The sequence below is a fragment of the Hippoglossus hippoglossus genome, chromosome 5, assembly GCF_009819705.1.
Source record: "Hippoglossus hippoglossus isolate fHipHip1 chromosome 5, fHipHip1.pri, whole genome shotgun sequence".
Classification (NCBI taxonomy): Eukaryota; Metazoa; Chordata; class Actinopteri; order Pleuronectiformes; family Pleuronectidae; genus Hippoglossus; species Hippoglossus hippoglossus.
In genome coordinates, this window is record NC_047155.1 from 13,947,560 (window position 1) to 13,970,960 (window position 23,401).

Genomic DNA, 23,401 nt, shown 5'->3' on the forward strand with positions numbered 1-23,401 from the left:
TCTTAGCTTATAAAACTCGTTTGAATTTAAGGAGACTGTAGGGCCTTGGTAAAGGTATGCACTCTACTGAGAGCCACTTGGGTTTATTCTCAGCATCACTCAGATACATTGGTGCCTTGAGAGCCCACTCCCTGGTTGTTCAGACTTGTGAATGAGGAATTTCCACCCTTTTGCCCCTCACAGCAAGTGGGTGCTGGATTCTAACCTTCCAGCCATCCAGGGCCTTTCTGTGTGGTGTTAGCATATCCTCCGCATGCCTGCGTAGGTTCTTCTGTGGGTACTCCGGCTTCCTCCCACAGTCCACAGAAATGCAGTCAAGGTTGACTGGAGATTCAAAATTACCCGCAAGTGTGAATGTGAGCGTGAATGGTTGTTAATGTCTGTATGTCGGCCCTCTGATAGACTGGCGTCCTGTCCATCGTATTGTACCCTGACTGTCACCCCATGTCAGCTGGGATTGGCTCTGCCCCGTGACCCTTGAAAGGATAAGTGGGAAACACAGACAGACAGAGGGATGGAGGGATGGAGGGATGGATAGTGCAGTTGTCTTTTAATTTGTTCTTCTGCCTTTTCCTCTTCCACAAAGGCACAGTACCCATTCTCACATAGTTTTGATTCATTTCAAGGATTTAGTTTTGTTCATTCAGGATTATGAGCAGAGGGAGAGAGGCTCAGAGGGTACATGCACGTCAGTGGCAACTTTGTTCTTTGTGGTGTGTTCTAGAGACAATGTCAAAACGTCCGATCAGTCCACCTCTGTTATCTCTGGTTCTGTGAGGTGTGATTGTGTGTCAGGACAAAAACTGTTTATCCAGTTTAATTTGAGATTACAGGTTCGAAATAAAAGAAACGGACATTTCACCGTTCTTATTCCAAAATGCTATTGTGCATCTGGTCAAAGTTTCTCATATTGTGTGAATATGTGCTGAGACATACGTGTTGGAGAGTGTGAGAACCACATCAGCTGAGAACGAGGTCAGGACAAGGGGAAACTTTGCTGCTGTGGTTGAGTAATGTTGTTCAATACATTGGAGGGACACAGTACGACAGAATGAGTGTTTTTACATTTCATATTGATCGGGTTTTTCAATGTAAAAGAAAATCAACGTGTGACACTCACCAACAACGTTTTAAAGACATGCTTGTTATCTTGTGCTTGATAAGCCAATGTGTATGCATATACATAACTATGTGTGTGTGATCACATATGTTTCTCTTCTGTGACTGATATTGGTGAAACAATGTGCACCCTTCACTTTCGCCCCAAAAGCCCCACGCTCTCTTTTTACCAGCTGATTGTGCTCTTCATGAATTTTATCCCATAACATAATACTGTATCAGCTAAGATGTGTCCTCGTAACCTTCATCACTGAATCTTCTTCCCCTGGTGTTTAAAGGGGACAGGATTTAATATTGAATTGTACTTGTTAGTTTGAAGACTGTTATGAGCACAGTGGGGCTCCGACTAATAATTATTTTCATTATCTATTTATCAGCCTGACAATTTCCTCATTAATTTATAATGAATGAATGAATCAAACAATTCAAGGTCATGGTTACCTCCTCAGATGTTTAGTTTTCTCCATCCAACTGTCTGAAACCCAAAGATATTCAGGTTATATTCATGAAAATCAGCAATATATATAACAATATATGAAGTGTATAAGTGTACTTGTATACTGTGAGTACACAATCTTTTTATCCACTTGTTCCTGTGTGCTTCGATATATATCCTTTAGTGTTAGTGCCTGTATGTGTTGACCATTCACAGACGTAATGTAAAGATGGACGATACGTCACCACTTCCTCCCACTGTCCAGAAGTCCCAGATATGAAAGCTATCATCTTGTCAAGTCTGCGCAGTAACGATTTGGGGATGGAGCCGCTAAAATGACAGAAACCATCTTTGAGAAAAGTTTATTTAACGTTTATTTCGACTTTTTTGGTTTTGTCCATGTCCCATCTGCTAACATGGAGGAGGCAGGGTTTATGACCTATGCTGCCTATACCAGGGTGTGATCGAGACGCTTCAGTCACATCATCCATCTTTATTTATACAGTCGATGCGTCCATCCAAAACAATGCCCTCCAATGTCCATGTTTAATGATAGTCCTTTATATCTGTATCCTAATAACAATCTGTTCTCTTTTGTGTGTGTGTCCACAGGAAACCGTTGAGTATGCCTTCCTCATCATTTTCACGATCGAGACCTTTCTGAAGATAATCGCCTATGGTCTGGTGATGCACCAGAACGCGTACGTGAGAAACGGTTGGAACATGCTGGATTTTGTCATTGTCGTCATAGGGTAAGTTTTAAAGTGCTCGTATTTTTGAACATAGTAAACATAGTTGACATCCTATCAGATGTGTCCGTCTGTTGACCAGGTTGTGAGGTTTTTGTTATGTTAGTAACGGTCTTGAATTAGCTCTTCGAGTTCACACTTTCAACACTTGCAGTTTACAGTTTTTCAGAGAGGGAGTCGGTGTTGAAGTTAAAGTTGCTTAATCCTTTGCTCCAAGTGGCCGAGTGCTAATAGAGACCCTCGTACACCCACACTATCTGACCCAGAAAAGACAGAGAGAATAAATCAGAGCTTTACCACTACTGGAGTGAGTCACCATGCATCTCTCCATACTTCATCTCTTCTCCAACACTCCCATCTTTCTCTCTCTTCTCTCCGACTGTCTTTCACTCACACTCTCTCTCGTTGTGCTCGGCTTCGTCTCTTCAGCTCTTCCTTATTCCGTTTTGATCCCTCAAATTGTTGTATTTGATGATTTACACTTCCCCACCTCACTCTGCCCTCGTTTCTGTCTTCTCCACACTCTCCGATTGATATCTACATCCCAACTGCACCTTCTTTTCTCTCCTCTCTATCTTCTTACCTCTCTCTCCCCTCTCTCTATCTCTCCTCTAATGCGCACAGTCCAGTGGGTAGCTGGGTCAGATCTCTGTCTGTATGCGGCATGCAAGGTTGATCTGCCATGCAGCCAGATGCAAAGACGCCTGCTGCTGCTGCTGCTGTGAAGAGTGACTGTTGCTAAATCCATGAAATGTCACATATAAAACACACTGTCAGTATCTGATGTGAAACTATAACTCAAAATCACTCTGAAACAGCTTTAAAAAAAGGTCAAAGTTCACTCCACTTCACACCAGGCTTTGATATGATTGTCTTGTATTCATAGACTATAGCAGGTCGGGTTATGGTTTAATGGAGGTTAGAAAAAGGTTGTCATGTAAGTTTAATATTTAACTTTATGAAACATATTCTTCATAGAGAGAAAAGTTTGAAAATGCAAGAAAAAGGCATGTAAGATATCATGTTGAACTTCGGGCCTATTTGAAGTGGAGGTGATGGACGTTGCCTTTGTAATTGAAAGTTTTAGCTCTTTACCTATAAATAATATAAAATACAGCGTTTCCCCCAGAATGAATTCAATCTATTCCAAGTGATAGAAACAAAATAGCGAAAGAAAAGTTCTCATTTGAGAGAGAGAACTGCATTTCCTGCCACTCGCTGGTCCGTGCACATCTACAGCTAAAAGTCCGGCTGTCTGCATGGACGCTAAAAACTTTGTTGACGATAGCGGGAGCACGCAATGCCAGTTATGAGCATGTGGCAAAACGCCAAGCTAGAGATCTCTTATGTTATTATGAAAGGTGTACACATCTTGGATGGGACTGGCTGCCACAGTTTCAATAATTAATGGGAAAGACCGACATATACAATGTGGTTTATTGTCTTTACATCCCACACATTTTTGTTTTGGTTCTCTCTCACCACTTTTGTTTGCTGCCACGTTGGGCATCTGTTTCTAGGAACACGTGCAGATAGACTGACTGGTCACTAGCAGCAAACAGCTTGTAGACAAAAGTAGCTAAAGAGAAAAACAGGAGTTGGTGAGGATGAAAATAGATCTGCAGAGGGATTAAATATTGAACATGGATTCATCTGGAGGCCAGAAACATGCTACTTCATATGTGCTGGATGCAGTAGCATTGTTTACAAATTGATTGTAAAGAAAGTGAGAGTTTGTAGATTTTAGGCTAAAAATGAAAAATGTTTGAAAAGACATAATAAGAGACTTGATCTGATTTCACTGGTGAAGCAGTCAGATGTATCACCTACGTAAAGGCGGCTCTCCTCAGGTATGTTCAGCAGAACAGTGTTGCCATGTGAAGGCTTTTGATTAGAACGTGATTGGATGAGTAATGAGACCCCAGTGGCAGCCGGTCAATCTTACAGCTGTGACTTAGTGCAACATAAATCTGAGCAGACTGTGCGTATAGCAGCTTCATTCACTGTGTTGAGCCCACAGCTTTGATATGATGTGGTGAGATGATTTTTCCCTCTTGGCTAGGTGAGTGACGTCCAACCCACTGCAATGAAGTGTCCTCCATCGTGATTCAAGAGATTTGTTCACTGCTGATTTTAATTTGCGAGCGCAGCAGGAGCCCGCGTTTGTGCCCCATTTATCTCTTTACATTGAGGCTGAGATATTTTACTGCTCTCTCAGCTTTGCCCCTGAATGTCTCGTGTGTAGCGTAGAACTGTGTTTCTTAGTGATAATCTGCTCAGGAAACGTAAGAACCGGCAATTATTTTTGTCACGTTCTCAAAGACACTATGCACTTAATCTGAATATAATCTGAAATGTGTTTGGTAACCCGTTTTTAAAAAATTGTTATTGACTAAAATTAACATATGCTTCAATCTCTTATACTCTTAATAATCCAAGTGTATCCTGGTGATATCAGTATGGTTTGTGGGTGGCTGTAAATAAAACTGGTGACACTACTTTACAGTTTCACAGTTAAATGTTACTTTGGTGGTTCAGCAACAGTAAAACAAAGACACTAACTGTTTATTTAATAGAGTGTGAATAGTGTGAAGACGCTGAAAGTGTGAGAAAAGACAAAGATTTGTGTTTTTAAGTCAGTTTTTAATGTTTTTATTACTGAAGAGAATGATTGATGAATGACGATGGTATTGTAGATTTAATACGATGCACTAATTATGTAACAAAATATCGTAAAATGTACAATTTAATGTTCCACAGCCCATGGAGACCAAATATTTTTACTCTGCTTTGCAACAAATAAAACATTTAGAAGCTGTAGTTTCCATTTCTTTTACTTGAAAATTGACTGAAAGGATTAATCAAATAAGAATAGCACGCAGTAGAGCTCATAACCCAACAGTCCCCTTAAATTCAATCAGGCAGCACCAAATTGCACACACTCATAGATATCAGTCCCCTTAATGTGCCTGATTGTTTTCATCAAGATCCGGAAATTATTCTCTGAGAAATTAACGACAATGTTTGTAAATGTCCTCTATCGCAATGTTAAAACAAGCGGGGAAAAAAATATCCTGGATCCAACCCATCATCCGGATTCGCACATTATATTTAATTGGTTCTTCCGTGACCAATACCACATCCTTTCACAAGGTTCTGTGGAAATCCAGTCAGTAGTTTTTGTGTAATCTTGCTTAAAATCAAACAAACCAACCAATATACAAACACACAGAGGTGAAGACATAACCTCCTTGGCAGAGGTAATGATTAATTAACCAAAATGGATTATTCTTCTGTGGAATGACTAATTGATCATTAGACATTTCGATCACCTCATCAGCTCTGATCATCTTGAATTCAGATGCTGTGGAAATTCAGCACATGGCTCATTTGTCAACACTCAGGTTATCGGTTGTCCTCAGAATAACAGTGTGACTGCCTTCTCTTTGCTCTCTGACAGACTCTTCAGTGTTGTCTTGGAGCTTTTGACCAAAGAGGAGAAGCCAGAAGGTGACGGACTCGCGGAGAATCCGTCGCTGCACGGCCATGGAGGTAAACCAGGTGGATTCGACGTTAAAGCCCTTCGAGCCTTCCGTGTGCTGCGACCCCTGCGGCTGGTCTCAGGAGTACCCAGTAAGAACCGGACCCGCTGAGCTCCACACACCAAAACACATGCAACCCACAGGAATCCAGCGTGACCCAGTACATTACATTTACCACATATAATTTCGTATATATATTATATATTATATCGTATCGTATATAAATCTACACCCTTCTTTAAGCGTAGGTTGAAGGGACAAGTCCAGATGGTGTATGCGCAAACCCTGAGGACTGTTTTTCATCTGTACATCAGAGCCCCAGAGACATAAGTTCTGTGTGGAATACAAACAAACAAACTCACAGTAAACACTCCTGACACATTTATATGATACATGTGGTTCCAGATCAACAGAAAAATGTAATGAAGCCTTTTTCAATTTTGCACATAAAGCCAAAATGGTCTACAAAAACATTGACAGTGATCAAAGAAGGAAAATGTATTGAATTAAGTAATATGTTGTGCATTTAAAAACATTTTATATATTTTATTTATATATGGATTGCATTAAACTGCATTTAGACGATAAATAGGAAGATGTTGCAAAATATCAAACTGTGTGGCCCTCTGGATCGACAACGAGAATAGAGACAGTTTGTTGCTATATATATAATATATATACATATATTATAATTTTGACTGTGTATATGTTTGTACAAAGACCAGTCAGGCTTCATCTAATGTGTTTTCTTCTTGCATAGGTTTACAGGTGGTGTTGAACTCCATCATTAAAGCCATGGTCCCTCTTCTTCACATTGCTCTGCTGGTCTTGTTTGTTATTATCATCTATGCTATTATCGGCCTGGAGCTTTTCATTGGGAAAATGCACGCAACCTGCTATATGCCTGGATCAGGTACGTCCTCATCATTGTCTGTTTTACATATGAAATGAAATCGTGATCTGCATTTTAATTTATTGTACCAAGCTGTTATTTTATGTTTTCAGTAACAAATATAAACATGTATTTCAACTTGAATCCAACAGCATATGTGACCAGATCAATAGAGATCTTTTCAACCATTTGTCCAAACAAGTAGACACAATTGCTTGTGTGCATTACGTATTGCGCAAACTGAATCAGAGAAAGTCTCAGAAAGGCTCTTTTACCCATGGAGCTCTCAAAATATTATTTAAATCACAAGACATGATCAGAAAATTTCTATTTTCAACACAATGACAGAAAGGACACTTCGGTCCTACAGCATTTTAAGTTCCACTAAGGACATGGTTTACACAGCCTGTGAGTTTCTGTCTAAAAACACAATCACAATTTGGTGGTTTCTTTTCCCACAACATCTCTGTTGATACCTTGTGGCTGATAAAATGAAAGTAGTAGTTCATGAATTCATCCATTCTCTACATCACTTGGCCTTTGGGGGTTGTAGAGGGGAGCTGGAGCCAATCCCAGCTGACATTGGGCGGGAGGCGGGGTACACTTTTGACAGATTGACACATTAACTCTCACATTCACAGTCAATTTAGAGTCTCCAGTTAACCTTACCCCAATCTGCATGTGTCTGGACTGTGGGAGGAAGCTAAAGTACCTGAAGAAAACCCATACAGACGAGTGAAGAACATGCAAATGCAAACCGGGATTCGGACTTGAGGTGACAGTGCTATCCACCGTGCCGCCACGTAGTTTCATTTTAAGAAGTAAATGCACTTGTTCTGCAGTAAAATGTCCCCAGAGACTACTATTATAAATGACATGGTTGTGAACACTGATGCCTCAGTGTGTTTTACTGTAACAGGGTCGAGGTGGAGCTTGTTTGGTTCTGTGGCTCTAACCTGGAGATCGAACCGCTCCAAAGAGTCTCAAGATAAATATTCTAAAATAGCTGTTGTGAGTTGATTAATTCGGATCATTTTGAAGTACTTTCTCCTCTCTTTCTGTAGATATGACAGCAGAGGAGGACCCGGCTCCATGTGCGATCTCAGGTCACGGGCGCCAATGCCCCATCAACGGCACAGTGTGCAGGGAGGGCTGGCAGGGTCCCAACGGTGGCATCACCAACTTCGACAACTTCCTGTTCGCCATGCTGACGGTGTTTCAGTGCATCACCATGGAGGGCTGGACGGACGTGCTGTACTGGGTGAGCTCCTCCCACTTTAATAACCTGTGACTTTGGCTGGCCGTCAGCGTTAAATGTGTGTTCAGATCAGACACACAGCAGTGATGTGACTGACACTCTGATGATGAAGCTGCTGATCATTTCCTGAGGCAACTCTTATCACGCGGATGTGATTGATTGACTAAATGACTGAAAGCAGCTCCTCTGACAACGCGACGCACTGACACTATTCCTGCTAATTGTCCGTTTTTCTTTATCTAAAGAAAAAGCTACTGTTTAACCCGTGTTCTCTTCTTTTCTGACAGTCTCTAACTTACATTTCATTCTGTTCCTTCTCTACATTCCTCTATCTCTCCCTCCTCTCCTTCATCCGTGGCAACGCTCGTCTTCCTCCAGATGAACGATGCTATGGGCTTAGAGCTTCCATGGGTGTACTTTGTCAGTCTTGTGATCTTCGGCTCCTTTTTCGTTCTTAACCTGGTTTTGGGTGTGTTGAGCGGGTAAGCACCTTCTTCTCTCTTCCGACAGAGACCCTCAGCTTGCTCGCTTGCAGGCTGGAGGTTCTCTGTCCTTTTATGTGTTTCCTGTCGCGTTAACCAGCTGCATTTTGGTTCCTGTAGGTCAATGACGCCATCGGATGGGAGACGCCTTGGATTTATTTTGTTAGCCTCATCATACTCGGCTCCTTTTTCGTGTTAAACCTTGTGTTAGGTGTGCTAAGTGGGTAAGAGGCAACGTCTTGCAGTGGGTTTGCAGTGTGCAAAGCGTGTATATATGCTGTGGGTTGTTGTTCACCCCGCACGGCTTGCTGTGTCAGGAAATAGTCTTAACCCATAATAGAGTTTGCGCTCTGCTGAAAATTCTCATGGATGTGGGAAGTACACAGATCCTGACAATCGTTTTTGCAAAACTAAAAAAATATATTGCGTTAGGCCCATCGAGATAAATGCACATTCTCTCTCAGGCGTTCTCCTCTGTCCTCTGTCGGCGTCAAACTATCACGTTCCTCTCCACGGCAACTGCAAAGTGAGCCTTTCCTCCCCCCACCCTGCCATCCCCAACCCACCCAACCTCCTGTGAGAGAAATTAATCTCATTCCTCGCCCTTCACTCCCTCTGCGCTCCTAAGCTTTCTCAAACCCCACTTTGCTTTCCCAGCGCTGCAGAGTGGGGGGTGGGGCATTACAGTAGAATTAACTCTGGATGGTTGACCAGCAGAGCCTAGTTAAAAAAAAGAAAAAAAAAAGCCAAGAAGGTTGTCATAATCATCAACTCAGATCCTCTCCTGCGGTTCAGACGGCTAATTGAGATTGGCGGGGTCAGATTTCTGAATGCAGTCTAACAAATGCTGCTTTCTCACCTGCTGACATCCAGTCTTATTGTTGTGTGTCAGTTCATCTCGTATTCTTTACTTGATCATCATCAGAGCTCAAATAACACCATGACACCTATCCTGCCATACATGTATATACAGAATGTATATAATATCTAGGCCCTGTCTACTGAAGCGCTTCACATATCGCTGTTTCCGCAGTAGTCGTAGTTGTTTTATATAATGTTTGAATTTTGATGTGGTGCAAATGTTGCATGTCTCTTGAAACCATCTGTCCACCTAAATTACCTTTTCTGTATGATTAAGATGCTCGCAGCCTGAAGGATACGCTACTGTACCGTCAGGCTCTAAATATAGCCGCGTGTTGTCTTTCAAAGGTGTACATCTCCCTCCAGTGGCTGCGCTTCAGAAAAACACACACAGCTTTGAAAGCGTGTGTTTGAAGTGTGTGAATATGCAGAGCAGAATCTGGACGAGGAGAATTAACAGGAAATACACACACAGGCTATCTTCAGTCAGTGCAGTAAAAGCAGAGGGTTTTTTTTTTCTTTTCTGAAGGACGAGTTGTTTATTTCCATTTTGCTGTTTGCTGTGGAAGTGTGTGTTCTTTTTGTGCATATTTATGTGGTGATTTTTGCCCTCCTGCTGGTTTGAATGCGTTTTCCGTGTGTTGTCTGTGTGTGCCTCTGCAAAACCAGAGAGTTTTCCAAGGAGAGAGAGAAGGCCAAAGCTCGTGGAGACTTCCAGAAGCTGCGTGAGAAGCAGCAGCTGGAGGAGGATCTGAAGGGTTACCTGGACTGGATCACTCAGGCTGAAGACATCGACCCCGACAACGAGGACGAGGCCGATGAGGAGACCAAGCGCAACCGTAAGTGTCCTCTCCCACTCGCTCCTACGATTTGTTAAGTGTAACGCAAGAGCCCTTCAATACAGAAAACTGATCAATATATTCAAATGTTCTATCCACCAGTGTGTATCATTATTGACTTGGGAGAGATATAATTTCTACATATAGGCTTAATATGTCCTTTATCCTATTTTTTCTATAGTCAGGAAATAAGGATTGTTCTCCAGAAATCTGAAATGTGAAGTGGGAGGTTTGTAAAAAGAACATGGTGGTTTGCAGCTAAAAGATAATTTCTCTCTGCAGGAGAAAACGTTTCAATATTTAAACTCATATTTAAAACAGAATACATGTTTTTTCTCTAAATTCTTGTTTCCTTGTGGGTTATGTGCTCTATTTCTCTTATTGCTCCAGAAAATAAGTCAATCTTGTTGAGACATATCACAGTTACAGAGGGTTTACAGTAGAAAAAAGAGCCAATGCATAAATCTGACCCTGCACGCAAGTCTTCTCTCTCTTTTTTTTTATTGTGATTTTGCATCAACTTGTGACCGTCCACCAGAGACAAGAGAATTTCTGCTTTTTCCACCTGCGGTAGCATCAGCAAATTATAATGCAATTCATGTAAATCTCCAGTGAGTCTGAGTTGAACTTGCAACTTTTCAAAAGCCATCTTGGAACTGTAGGAAATCACTGACTGAAGTGGAAGTAGATAATGCAGGTCGATCAATGCTGCAAGTAAAAGATCAGTTGCACTTAAAGAAATCTCGGAGCCCATCAGCTAATGATGAATCAGCCTCTGGGGGAAATGGCCAATATTTTGTAGACAATGGACCGAGACGCCATCTTCTGTTCGCTGTGCGTCGTTTACAGTCTGTCGAGGCCACACAATTGGAACTTGTCTCCACACAAAACACAAACACTGATACTTTTTGTAGGTGTTTTAGATCCCGGTGACAGTTTTGCTAATCTCTATTAACGATATGAATACAGAATATGTAAAAAAAATACAGATAGCCGATGCATGTCGCTCAATGTGTTCCACCTCTTCTCCTCTCCACACCAACTGTTTACCTGTGGGAAACCGAAACTTGCTCAAAGGTCAATTTGATTCTAGAATATAGGACAATATGTTGAATATCCCTTTTACGTTTGAAGGTCTTCTTCACAAATTAAGTTACCAATTACCAGTAGATATTAGTGCGGCCCTGAGCGGACATTAGGGACATAACATTAGATGCGTCATCAAGTGTTTTGGCCTTGTAATCAACAGGCCGAACGTGAGGTTAGAATGAGGCTTAAGATAAATCTGACTGGCTACTGGCTGTTACTATGAAATCCATGTGGCTGCTCAGTAGATCAGACATCATTACCTCTAAACACTGTCCCCTGTCAAACTAGAAATAGAAACTAAAAGATCCCAGTCTTGTCCCTCACCTACATAGTCACATGCAGAATGCGTTTATAGAGATTAAATAAAGTAATCGCTAAATATCTCCTGGGACGAACACTGTAGAACAAGAGCTGAAACTGTAATAATGATGAGTAAATATTACTGGCAATTTTAGGTCTTGGACACAATATTGAAATAGAATTTCACTCAGACTACCTCTGCATCTATAAAGTCCACTATAAAATATTTTCACATTTACGCAATATTTCGTCCATCTATGAAAAAGAGATCGCCTTTTCTTAGTAGTGGTTAATATAAACATGTGTGAAGTGTTTGAAGCAGAGTGTACAGACCGGTTTTATCTCCACCATCAATGAACAGTGCACCACTGACAGAAATGGAGCATGCTGCGACGCCACTGGATCTTCATGAGGAGGGAAAAGGAAAAAATCATGTTACTTGAGCAGTAGGAAAACTCTTAATCCAAATCCTCTTTATATAAGCAGCACACATGATGCAGAGGAGAAACTGTGACTGCTTCACCTAAGAATCTGTGTATTTTTTTGCACTGCTCATTACAATCTCCCCTCATTTTTAATGTTCTCCCCGTTCATTCACTGTTGCCTCTCCCACCTGTCTTCTCCTGTAGTCAAACCTCATGTCCTGTATAAAGTCAGGTGTGAGACAGATGTTTAAGTTTTGCAGGTGAAGGTTCTGTGTTGCGTGGAGGCAGGTCCATACTGCTTCTCAACATCCATCCTGGCTTTCGGTGTCTGTCGACGATGTGCGAGCCCCTTTCTAACATGTTATCATGCAAAAGCTGTAATTAGCGCTGTAACATGTTGGTACAGGGCCGTGTCCCCTGCAGGCGTTTCCTGTGACTAACAGCTCTCCATGTCGTTCTTCTGCCCTCCTCAGTGTCTGCAGCCCCTGTGGCTCCTGCTGCGCTTGCCATTGTTGGATATTGATATTTTGAATACTGTTGTTGTCCTGTGGTGCTTGTGTGCTCTGACCCATTTTGATAGCAGCCCATTCTCGCCCCCCATGTCCCTCTGCTGTGCCGTTGTGTCTGAATGCATGGGCTTGCATGCATTACACATGAAGGGGTGACTCTGGCTGACCTTACTGAGAAGAAGAAAGGAAGGTTTGGGTGGTTCAGCCAGTCGTCCGACACTCATGGTAAATCCTGTGGTTTCCCTCCATTGTTCTCTTGCTATTATGTGTCTGTTTAAACGTTTTCTTACATATGTGTGCGAAAGAGTGTATGTATGAGTGTTTGAAGCACAATCTAATCTCAAAAAGGAAACTCGAATGGCACTTAGTGTGGTGCATACCTCCACCAAGTCACAACAGTCCCCTTCAATTAATACAAGCCTTGTAGCTGAGGCCACATTACGTTTCTTAGCTACAAACTGGTGATTGTAACAGGTTTCCAACCCTATTTGTTATGATACAGCAGCTGAAAAAAGACTTCACCCCTCTAAAACCATATTTAAACCCACTAGATCCAGGTTGTTATTTTGATCCACATGAAATTGCACACACTCATTAATATCAACCCCCTGAATATGCCTGAATTTTATTGAAATTATCCTCAGAGAATGAAAAATGTGGAAAAAACACCCTATTTCGTAATGTTAAAATAAGTCCTGGATCCGCCTGTTGATCAGGATCCGCACCAAAATTGAACGGCTCCTTATTCCTCCTCCTTCCCCCATGTTTCATGGAAACCTCTGAAGTAGTTTTTTAGAGATAGAAATGTTACCAGCTGTATTATCTGATAACTACCCCACTACTCTTTTGTTTTCCATCTTTCAAGTTCAAGTTCAAATGTTTTTGTCATTTAAGTTAACATAGGGTCAATGATGCACTGTTACGTGGTGGATGTGAAGAGCAAATCAGCTTAGCAATAAGTCTTGACAAATACAAATTAAGAAAAAGAAATAATATAAATCCTTAAAAACATTAATGTTAACAGGGTCAGTCGTCCATTATTGTGGCTGCGTTCTTCACAAACACATTTTTTGTCATTGAATAGTACAAGGAGACGAGTGAAATCAATTTTAAAGAACAGCAGCAAAAAGTCCAGTTGAATCTTCAGAATGGACTCCTGTGTGAGTGTGTGTGTGTGTGTGTGTGTGTAGTATCTCATCACTGTGCCTTACTGCTGTGTTTAACCCCCACGTTTGAGCATCAGAGCCTCTCAGTTGTCTTTATTCCTTTTGCCCTGCTGTTTTTTTTCCTCTTTTAAAGTCTACCGGTTCTAAATGAAACCTTGTCTCCGTTAAGTGAGTGTGACGTGGAGCAGTAATACAGCTGCCACGCCCTGTTTCCTTCCCACGTCCCATTTCAAAAAGCTGGAGCTCAGTATGAATATAGGAAACAGGGCTAAACCCAGATCACTACTCCAGCAGTCAGCACTATTTCCAGAGCTGAGAGCTGTCCTAACACTCAGGAATCAAAGCCAACACGTCTACATAAGCTAAGCAGCGGCGGCAGTAGCACACACACCGTGCGAGCTAAAGCACTGAGACGTTTCACACAGTTAATCATCATCCGGCTGCACAGACAGTCTTTGCAAGGAGCTGGCAGTATTTGGAGTGTAGCGTTTCAGCGACAGCTTTAAGAGCTCCGTCCTCCTCACCCTGCTCCTTTCTCCACTCCGCTCCTCATTGTGTGCATCAGTCAGCTCCGGTAGAGCAGCTGTCCACTCGCCTGTCCCGTGTCATCTCCCTCTCAGCACTCAGTAAATGATACTGATGATGACAATGATGCACAGCCACAGTGCCGCTTAGTGGCCTCCTCTCTGTGAGGTAGTTTTAGAGTCGAGGCTTTGGAGTTTAAAAAAGTTTCACCTTTCATTTATTTAAATCACTATCAAACAGTCGGGATGCCTTTGGAGACTTTATAGTGTAAAGCGACTTGTACAGAATGTTCTATCTTTTCTCTTCTTTTTGGAAGAACTCCAAACTGATGCAGCCTCAGTGTTATTTCTTCCCATACGCTTCTTCCCCCTGGGATGCTCTGCACTGTGAAATATCTTGTGCCACTGCAAAGTGCATATGATTATTTTTTTTGTAAGTGTCTGCTTTATTTGCTGCCGCAGCGAGCGTCCCGGCCAGCGAAACGGAATCTGTGAACACCGAGAATCAGAACGGGGAGGATGAAAAGACGCCATGCTGCGGAGCTCTGTGGTGAGAACATACAGCACCTACATGACCACTGTTATTACATTAAAGTGTAATAACAGTGGGGTTACTACTTCAATAAAAAACATGAATCACTCACATCACAGGCTCTCAGCCCAGTCATCACCACTTCAGGCTTCTTTTCTCCATAGTACAAGTTACTCTTTAATATTTATGTTGTGTTTTTAGTAATGACGTCACTGTTTCACGATTTCTTGTATTTACTTCATTCCTCATTTATTTATAGATTGATGTATTTTTCTCTCGTTGTCTAGTTTAAAGTTGTACTTTTATCTTTTCTTTTTTCTTTCCCTATAGGTTTATTTAAGTTGTATTTCAGACATGTAGGTCCATATCAGTATAAAAATAAAATATAAATAAATAAATGGCAAAATACAGAATGCAATTATCACACTTTACAATATAGGGACTGTGTATATACAGACTTTTGTGTTTTGATTTGGTTAATTGAAACATAACATTATGTGTTATATCAAATTCCTCAGGAGAGCAAGAAAGGCTCAAGCTTCCAAAATCCTGAAGGCATATAACTGTTGTGTTCCATATTACCAATCCCACAAAATAATTCTATATTAGGTTAAAGCAAACATCTTACATATGCATGTTTATATTTTCTTCCTATACTGCTGTTGACTGTTACAGCAGGACACGTATAATGACTAATCAACCTTTTTTTCATTCGCACTAACAACTTTCAATAACTCAACAAACAACCTGTGATGGTAATATTAACTGAATTCTTCTTTCTTTCAGTCAAAAAATTTCGAAGTCTAAGTGCAGGTCAGTATATTTGTGCCTCTGTGTCTCTGCATGTTGAATGTTGAATAACTATCCCTATACAGTGGTATAGGGATATAACTACAGTGCCTGCGTTAGATTGTATCTATTTTTTTATTTGTAAGTTTTAGGGTTTTATTCGACTCTACCAGAGAAGATACATTAACAGCTTTTAGAAAGTCAGCATGTACCATAAGGTATTTTTAGAGAATCGCCTTACACAGTGTTTTTTCAGCTCGTTTACTGAACAGTATGACTTGCAGAAAATATAGTGATGCAATTCCCTCATGGCCCTTCCCCCTTAGTCCACTGCATCTCTGTTATTAATGGGAACAAACCTTAGTGATTTCTTAAAAACAACCGCTGATGTTTTTATTTTATTGTTTGGACATTTTAAGTTTGAGACCAGAGCCTTTGTTTTTCTAAAGCACTTATAATGACGTTGTTCTTTGTATTAATGTTGCTCCCTCCTCCCGCAGTCGGCGCTGGCGCCGCTGGAACAGGTTCTGCCGCAGGAAGTGCCGGTTGGCTGTTAAATCGGTGCCTTTCTATTGGTTGGTCATCATCTTGGTGTTCCTCAACACCCTCACCATATCATCAGAGCATTACAACCAGCCGTCGTGGCTGACCCAAGTGCAGGGTAGGAACCACACTGCAGTGCTTCTTATTGTTACCTGACATTATTACCTTATTATCTCAAAAAGCTAAAACACAGATATGGATCACAGTTATTTGAAATCTGTATTTCACAGTTTTTCTAAATTTTATACATCATAATCATTATCTGTATATAAAGATGGACGACGTGACAGGTCCCCAAAAGTAAAGCCAGAGCATCTCTATCGCCACCTGGTGGCTAGGTCAAGTATAGCTCATAAATCCTGCCGCATCCATTTTAGTGGATGGGATATGGACCAAATTAAAAAGTTAAGGTTCACATCAAATAAATTATTCTCAAATATGGTCTCTGTCATTATAGGTAGTTGTTATGACACTGATGTTTGTTAACGTGATCATTTTTCCATAAAGTTTGGTTTTAAATTAGTTATTTGATGCTTTAAAAACAGGGTCAAACATCATGACTGACAGCTGAGACTAAGTCGTTAAGCCTGTGTATTGATGGGACCTTTTTTGGGTTAGGGGTTTGGTTTTATTTCTAGATAGTGGGAGGAAGTGGAGACACATTGTGGATCTTTATTTACAGTCTGTGGTCATGAGGATGACGTATACTCTTCATTGTGTTATATGTGTATTTTCTCATGAACTACTGCAGTTGTGTCATGTACTCTATGTTATGCTATTATGATGTTCATTTTGACTTTGACCGAGGATGAAGGTTAAATTATATTGAAACAAAATAGAACACTTTTCTGTTGGAACATCTGTGCTTAGACCGAATAAAGAGTAAATGTGAATGACATATTTTAAGTGTTTTAAAAGCACTGACACTTCTGTGCTGTCAAATAATCGATCTTTTCTGTGGTTTTCAGATGTGGCCAACAAAGTGCTGTTAGCCATGTTCACGTGTGAGATGCTGGTGAAGATGTACAGTCTGGGGCTACAGGCCTACTTCGTGTCGCTGTTCAACCGCTTCGACTGCTTCGTGGTGTGTGGAGGAATCACTGAAACCATTCTGGTGGAGTTGGAAATCATGTCTCCCCTCGGTATCTCTGTGTTCCGCTGCGTGCGTCTGCTGAGGATCTTCAAGGTCACACGGTGAGACCACGCTTTGTTTGTGTGTGTTAGTGTGCGTGTGTGTTTACGTGTGGTGTTCAGCTAATCGTCTGTCTATCCTCTCTCTGTAGTCACTGGCAGTCACTGAGTAACCTGGTAGCATCTTTGCTCAACTCCATGAAGTCCATCGCCTCCCTGCTGCTGCTGCTCTTCCTCTTCATCATCATCTTCTCCCTGCTGGGCATGCAGGTGTTTGGCGGAAAGTTCAACTTTGACGAAACTCAGACCAAGAGGAGCACGTTTGACAACTTTCCCCAATCTCTTCTGACTGTGTTTCAGGTACAGTTCAAATTATGATATAACTCTACGACCTGCAAACATTTCGATTTTGCCATTAGTGCTTTATGATATACATAAATTAAAAACACAGATAATATAGAACAAATGTGATGTATTTACATTAACACATTTAGAAAGAATTAGGGTTTAAGATTTTACTAACAACTGAAGAGATAACAATAAATGAACAATAAATCAGACAAGCTGAGATAACGCCATCAGTGTGTGCTTTGTCTGATATGTAACAAGAAATTGCAAAAATGAACTTTCAAACTCTTCTTAAAACTAATTTACTATTGTCACCATTATATAGTTTGACCACTTCAATCAATCAATCAATCAATCAATCAATCAATCAATCAGTCAATCATTAAGCATTAAACATAATTAATAACCAGTCAGATTAGTAGATTTTCTACTGCACCATGTGAAAAAAAAGCTGTTGTCAGCACATTTTCTCTAAAACTGTGACATTTGACATTGAAATAAGTATCATGACTGATTTTAGATCCTGACCGGAGAAGATTGGAACGCTGTTATGTACGATGGCATCATGGCGTACGGAGGCCCTTCGTCCTCTGGGATGATTGTGTGCTTTTACTTCATCATCCTCTTCATCTGTGGAAACTGTATCCTCTCTCACTCCTACTAGCACACCTGACGCTGCTCCACACGCTAAGTCTAAGTTCATTCATATATGTGTTTGGAACGTACATGAAATCTGTTGCTGGAGTGTTGATAACGTATGAATAACGACACTGATCTGTTTTCAGTCATTGCTAAGTGTTTGTGTAGTTACACTCAGTGGTTGAAGAGAGTTGTCCTTCACTGAAGCCTTCGCTCAGATATCCTGCTGAATGTCTTCTTGGCTATCGCTGTGGACAACTTGGCAGATGCAGAGTCTCTTAACACAGACGGAGCAGACACTAAAGGGTGACTGCTGATCTCCTGCTAAGTCTTTGTGTGACAAATATGATTTAAATATTAGTTTCAACCAGTGTGTCTGAAGGAGAGAGGTTGTTCCTTCCTGCAGCTTCTGCTCCCAGTCGACCACATGCACCTTATATGTCACTCAGGGTTTCAACTAATTCACTGTAACTGTGCAATAATCATTTCTGCCATGGAATTTCAATTTAATATATATTCGGTTAACATTGTACACCAATTTTTTTTATTCTAATGTTAGATGTCAAACATTTACAACAAATATGTGTGGGTTTATTTCAGGGACAAAAAGGAGGAGGAAAAAGAGGACAAGGTATCTTTAACTTCTTTCTAACACTGAGTCAAAGATAGATTGAGATGTTATGTTCACTGACTCACTTTCACACTTCCTGCTTGACTGTAAGGAAGAGGAAGAGGACAATGATGACACGGCAGCGGAGGAGGAGGATCCAGAGGTACCGTCGGGGCCTCGGCCCGTCCTCTCTGATCTGGTAAAGAAAGAGAAGATCACTCCTATCCCAGAGGGAAGTGCCTTCTTCATCTTCAGCACCACGAACCCGTAAGACAGCATCACAACAACATCGCGCACGCCACACAGGCAGATAGTGTCTGAGGTCTGTGTTTCCTTTGTCCTGCAGGGTGCGCGTGTTTTGCCACAAACTCATAAATCATCACATCTTCACCAACCTCATCCTGGTGTTCATCATGCTGAGCTCCGTCTCCCTCGCTGCTGAGGATCCCATCCGGAACTTCTCCGCTCGCAATATTGTAAGTTTTCAAACCTTCCTTGGAAATGTATGGTGACCTCTGACAGATTGGAGCGAAGAATAGTGGGTCAAGTGATATTATGGAGAAATAATTTTTGTGATAATAGTAGAAGTTCTGTCATAAATGTTTGGTTCTTAAAATGACTTTGCTGGTGCTAACGCATTTTTTAGCTGATTCATTTTAAATTGAAGACTTTCTACATGTCTACTGATCCGTGATGTAAGTTTATACATTGAATTCTTACCATCATGTCTGTGTTTAAATAGCAGTTAAAGTAATTATTTGATATGCAAGACAAATGGACAAAGGCCGTCGACAACAAAGGTGTTTGAAAAGATTTGAAAAAGTGATATACAATCGTTAACTTTACAATAATAAAACCTATACACTAGCAATTTAACTATAACTATAGCATATAGGATGTCACCAGGAAAATTACATCAGGTTACGATTGCGAAAAAGACGTGTTTGTGAGTCTGAACTAATCTTTTCCTTTGAGAGGCTAGAGCTGCACTTTTTGTCCTTTGCTGCAGTTCTATAAACCACAGAGAGAGAGAGAGAGAGAGAGAGAGAGAGAGAGAGAGAGAGAGAGAGAGAGAGAGAAACAAAGTGAACAAATGATTAAAAGAGTGAGAGAGAGAGAGAGAGAGAGAGAGAGAGAGAGAGAGAGAGAGAGAGAGAGAGAATACTGGTGGTTTATTTTCATTGTCCAACAAATACAGTATTTCATCTGTCCTGTCCTTGACCAAGATCACTTGTAGATTATTTTCCAGAACAATACATTCAGTTTATTTGTCTGGACAAACCTTCGCTCTTGTCAGGACGCCGGGACAATTCTGTAAATTACGGTCTGTGTGTATTAAAAGTCAATGACTGGTCACTGTGCTCGGTTCCTATATAGTCATGATTTAAGGGTTAGATCGCCAACAGCAACATTTTAAATCAAAGAAACGACCAGAGTCACATGTTTGATTGACAGTAATGTTTTTCTCTTATAATTGCTTTTTTCCCCAACAGAATAGCTTTTGAACTGCAATGATTTGTAGCAGCTGACTCAAACATCTGAGAAGTCAGAGTGTCCTTAAATGCACCATGGAGAAGAGATTTTACAAATAGTATCTGTGTTTACTCACTGAGGCACAGGTAAAGAGATCAAAATACCTAAAAGACACAAAAAGGAAGGAAAGAAGAAGAAGAAGACTTAAGACAAAAGTTGAAGGAGTAAAATAATACAAATTAACTAGATGTGTAAAATAATAAAATAAAATAAAATACAATGATGTTTGATCTTAGATTTTGTAAAAATACTTTGGTTAAAGTCCCTTTTTTCAGCTTTCAGTCTGGATTCAAAAGCTGCAATGGACAAAGGATCCAACAGCTAAAAAAAATTAAGCAGATAATTGATTTTTGTACTGTATTGTAATGAACTGAGATGTAGGTCTGTGCACTTAAAGGTCCAGTGTGTAAGATTTAGGTGAAAGGGATCCATTGGCAGAATTTGAATAAAAAATAATCCTAGTTTTGTTTTCACCAGTATGTTTCAACTAAATTGTACAAATTGTTGTTTTCTTTATCCTAGAAAGGGCCCTTTTTTATTTACATACTTAATATTTAAGCGGGTCGTCTCTACGGAGGCCGCCATGTTTTTTACAGTAGCCCAGACTGGACAAACTAACACCTTTTGAGTTTTTATGACAACTGAAGGCTTCCACAGGTTCTCTTTCATGTTTGGAAGGGGAGGGTGAGGTGAGGGGCATTCAGCTGCAACATGCAACCTCACCACTAGATGTCACTAAATTCTACACACTGAACCTTTAAGTTGGCAGTAATATTAAAGCCTCCTGTTTATATTTCAAGAGCTACAACTTGCAAAAACAACAGGCCCGTCCTCTATAACTAAATAACCCTAAGGCTGTGTTGTCGATGTGTTGTTTTCTGTGCATTGTAATGATCTTTATTTCATTCTGCTCAAAATGGTTCATTTATGACCTTCAGTTTTCTGCATGGAAAATGACAGAGAAGTAGTGAATTATCTTTTTGCAAGTAATTAAATGTTTCTGTGCTATCGTTCCAGAAGATGCTTAAAATGTTCCTTTCTTATTCATTTAGTTTTTTTATATCATGTATGAAGCTGCACAATGAACTGTCTTTGTTAAACATCTGCGTTGCTTTTTGCAGATACTTGGTTACTTTGACTATGCTTTCACGGCTATCTTTACTGTTGAGATCGTGTTGAAGGTAAATGCCATGTGTCCCCTGTCCGTGCTGTGACTAACCACACCCCCAATAACACTCCAAACGTCTCGTTGCCTTCCAGGTCCTAGGCTATGCAGATTATGTCTTCACTAGTATGTTTACATTTGAGATCATATTGAAGGTAACCCCTTAAAATGACAACGAGAGCCTTGCTGCATTCTCTCCTTGTGTGTCACCTGCCACTCAGTACAACCTGGCTTGTTTGTTTCCTTTCTCTTATTTACTTTTTTCTTCACGGCACCTCTTTTAAAATGAATACATAAAAAAAAATTAAAAAAGCTACAAACTAATATTGGAGATGTAACATTGCACACACGAACACAAACACAAAGATTTGTTCAAGTAACACTAATCACAGAACTCCTGTTGGGGGAAGGAAACATGACATCAACATTACATTCAACTCACATGGGCGTCACGTCATTGGGGCAGTCATCACTGAAATGATTTTCATGACACAGATATGATGCAACCCTCGGTGCGATGCAACACAAATTTGACGGGCTGTTTCAGACATTGTTCAGGCATTGGCTGAAGTTGAGTTAGGGGCAGGGACGCTGGGAGTAGGGGTCCTGAGGGGGCTGCAGCACTCCCTACAGGAAGGAGACTGGAACTTAATTATTTCTAGAGAAGAATATTTATGGAACTAAAATCAACATTTTTCTTTTTTATAATATTTGATTTGATTTTAGAACATCAGCGTATTTTCTGTGTAGATAATTCGGCACAAACTGGGAGGATCAAAGATTTTATTTGTAGTAATAGTGGGTTAGATAGGTCTCAAAAAGAAAATTCTCCATTTCCTTTAATGGCCCTAAAGCTATGGGTTTGCTGTCTGTTGTAATTTATAATATTCTGAAAACTGGTATAAAATGCTGTTGGCCATTGAAACCATGAATGTTATGCTGCTGCATTTAATATGACGTCATTATGTACTTTCTCTCAGCACCCCCAGCTCTGACTGACTTCCAGTGTCCCTGGTTAGGGGTAATTCTAAGTGGGGGAGGGTGGGGTTCAAAGACGTAAAGTCAACTCCAGTCAAAGCTAAACGCCATGCCTCTCGTACCGACTGCTCTTCAGATAAGCCATAAAAGAGGGGGCAAAACCAACCATGTTCCTGCCGAGCATGGTTCAGTCTGCTTTCCCCTGACTGAGTGCATAGAAATGTGGAGTTGCGTCTGCAGCCGTTTGGGCAAAAAAAAAAAGCTCCTGCTACTGTCTGACTTGAAATTCTCAGCTGCTCTCAGTTAGCGCTCCCCTCTCTCCACCTCTCTGCAGGGCTCCACATTTCCATGCACTCGGAAAATTAATCCTTTACTTTTATTATTTGGAGAAGAGTTTTTTTGGCTGGTTTCTTCTTCTCTGCCTGCTGAACTCTGAAGTTTTAATTGGGAGCTGCTTCCCCTACATTATAAATATTAAAGAACATAATGGTATGTGCTTTAAGATGACGGTCCACATGAATGTGACAGTAAGGCCATTTCGACTTTCCAATCACTATAACTAGAGCTCTAGCAGGTAGTAAATATCCCTGACATCACGGCAACAAAACGCATGTTTTATTGCCTCATCCCATAGTCGATTGTGAAATGAATGACTTACTACTACATTCATGTAGTTAGGGGCCGTGGGGGTGGCGATGGTAGATTTAGCCTCCTGTTTCACTGCTCTGAGCTCGCCACCCCGAATCAGTGTGATTTAAAGAGTGTGGAGACGTGTGCGTGTGTGTATGTGTGTGTGTGTGTGTGTGTGTGTGTGTCTGTGTCTGTGTCTGTGTGTGTGTGTGCGTCTGTTTTTTTGCAAGGTAGTGAGTGCTAAGAAAATGTTTTTCCTTTAAACGTGTTTGTACTGTATGTGTGTCTGGGTCCTCGCTGACCATAACCGTA

At 40.8% G+C, this 23,401-nt stretch overlaps 1 protein-coding gene across 6 annotated transcripts in view; it reads left to right on the forward strand.

The window, feature by feature from the left end:
* Window positions 1–23,401, forward strand: part of cacna1da (calcium channel, voltage-dependent, L type, alpha 1D subunit, a) — a 63,419-nt gene that overhangs the window by 16,698 nt on the left and 23,320 nt on the right. For 3 of the 6 annotated variants that reach the window (XM_034585119.1, XM_034585120.1, XM_034585117.1), the window contains exons 4-21: window positions 2,168–2,307; window positions 5,765–5,937; window positions 6,607–6,759; window positions 7,803–7,999; window positions 8,375–8,478; window positions 10,009–10,178; window positions 12,652–12,726; window positions 14,654–14,741; window positions 15,510–15,536; window positions 16,013–16,173; window positions 17,024–17,249; window positions 17,339–17,546; window positions 18,055–18,175; window positions 18,392–18,479; window positions 18,774–18,804; window positions 18,896–19,050; window positions 19,130–19,259; window positions 21,438–21,497. In XM_034585119.1, coding sequence (XP_034441010.1) covers window positions 2,168–2,307; window positions 5,765–5,937; window positions 6,607–6,759; window positions 7,803–7,999; window positions 8,375–8,478; window positions 10,009–10,178; window positions 12,652–12,726; window positions 14,654–14,741; window positions 15,510–15,536; window positions 16,013–16,173; window positions 17,024–17,249; window positions 17,339–17,546; window positions 18,055–18,175; window positions 18,392–18,479; window positions 18,774–18,804; window positions 18,896–19,050; window positions 19,130–19,259; window positions 21,438–21,497 — 2,307 coding nt within the window. Of the gene's footprint in view, window positions 1–2,167; window positions 2,308–5,764; window positions 5,938–6,606; window positions 6,760–7,802; window positions 8,000–8,374; window positions 8,479–10,008; window positions 10,179–12,651; window positions 12,727–14,653; window positions 14,742–15,509; window positions 15,537–16,012; window positions 16,174–17,023; window positions 17,250–17,338; window positions 17,547–18,054; window positions 18,176–18,391; window positions 18,480–18,773; window positions 18,805–18,895; window positions 19,051–19,129; window positions 19,260–21,437; window positions 21,498–21,576; window positions 21,637–23,401 lie in introns of all 6 variants that reach the window. The other 3 variants (XM_034585118.1, XM_034585121.1, XM_034585123.1) reach the window with 3 other exon arrangements.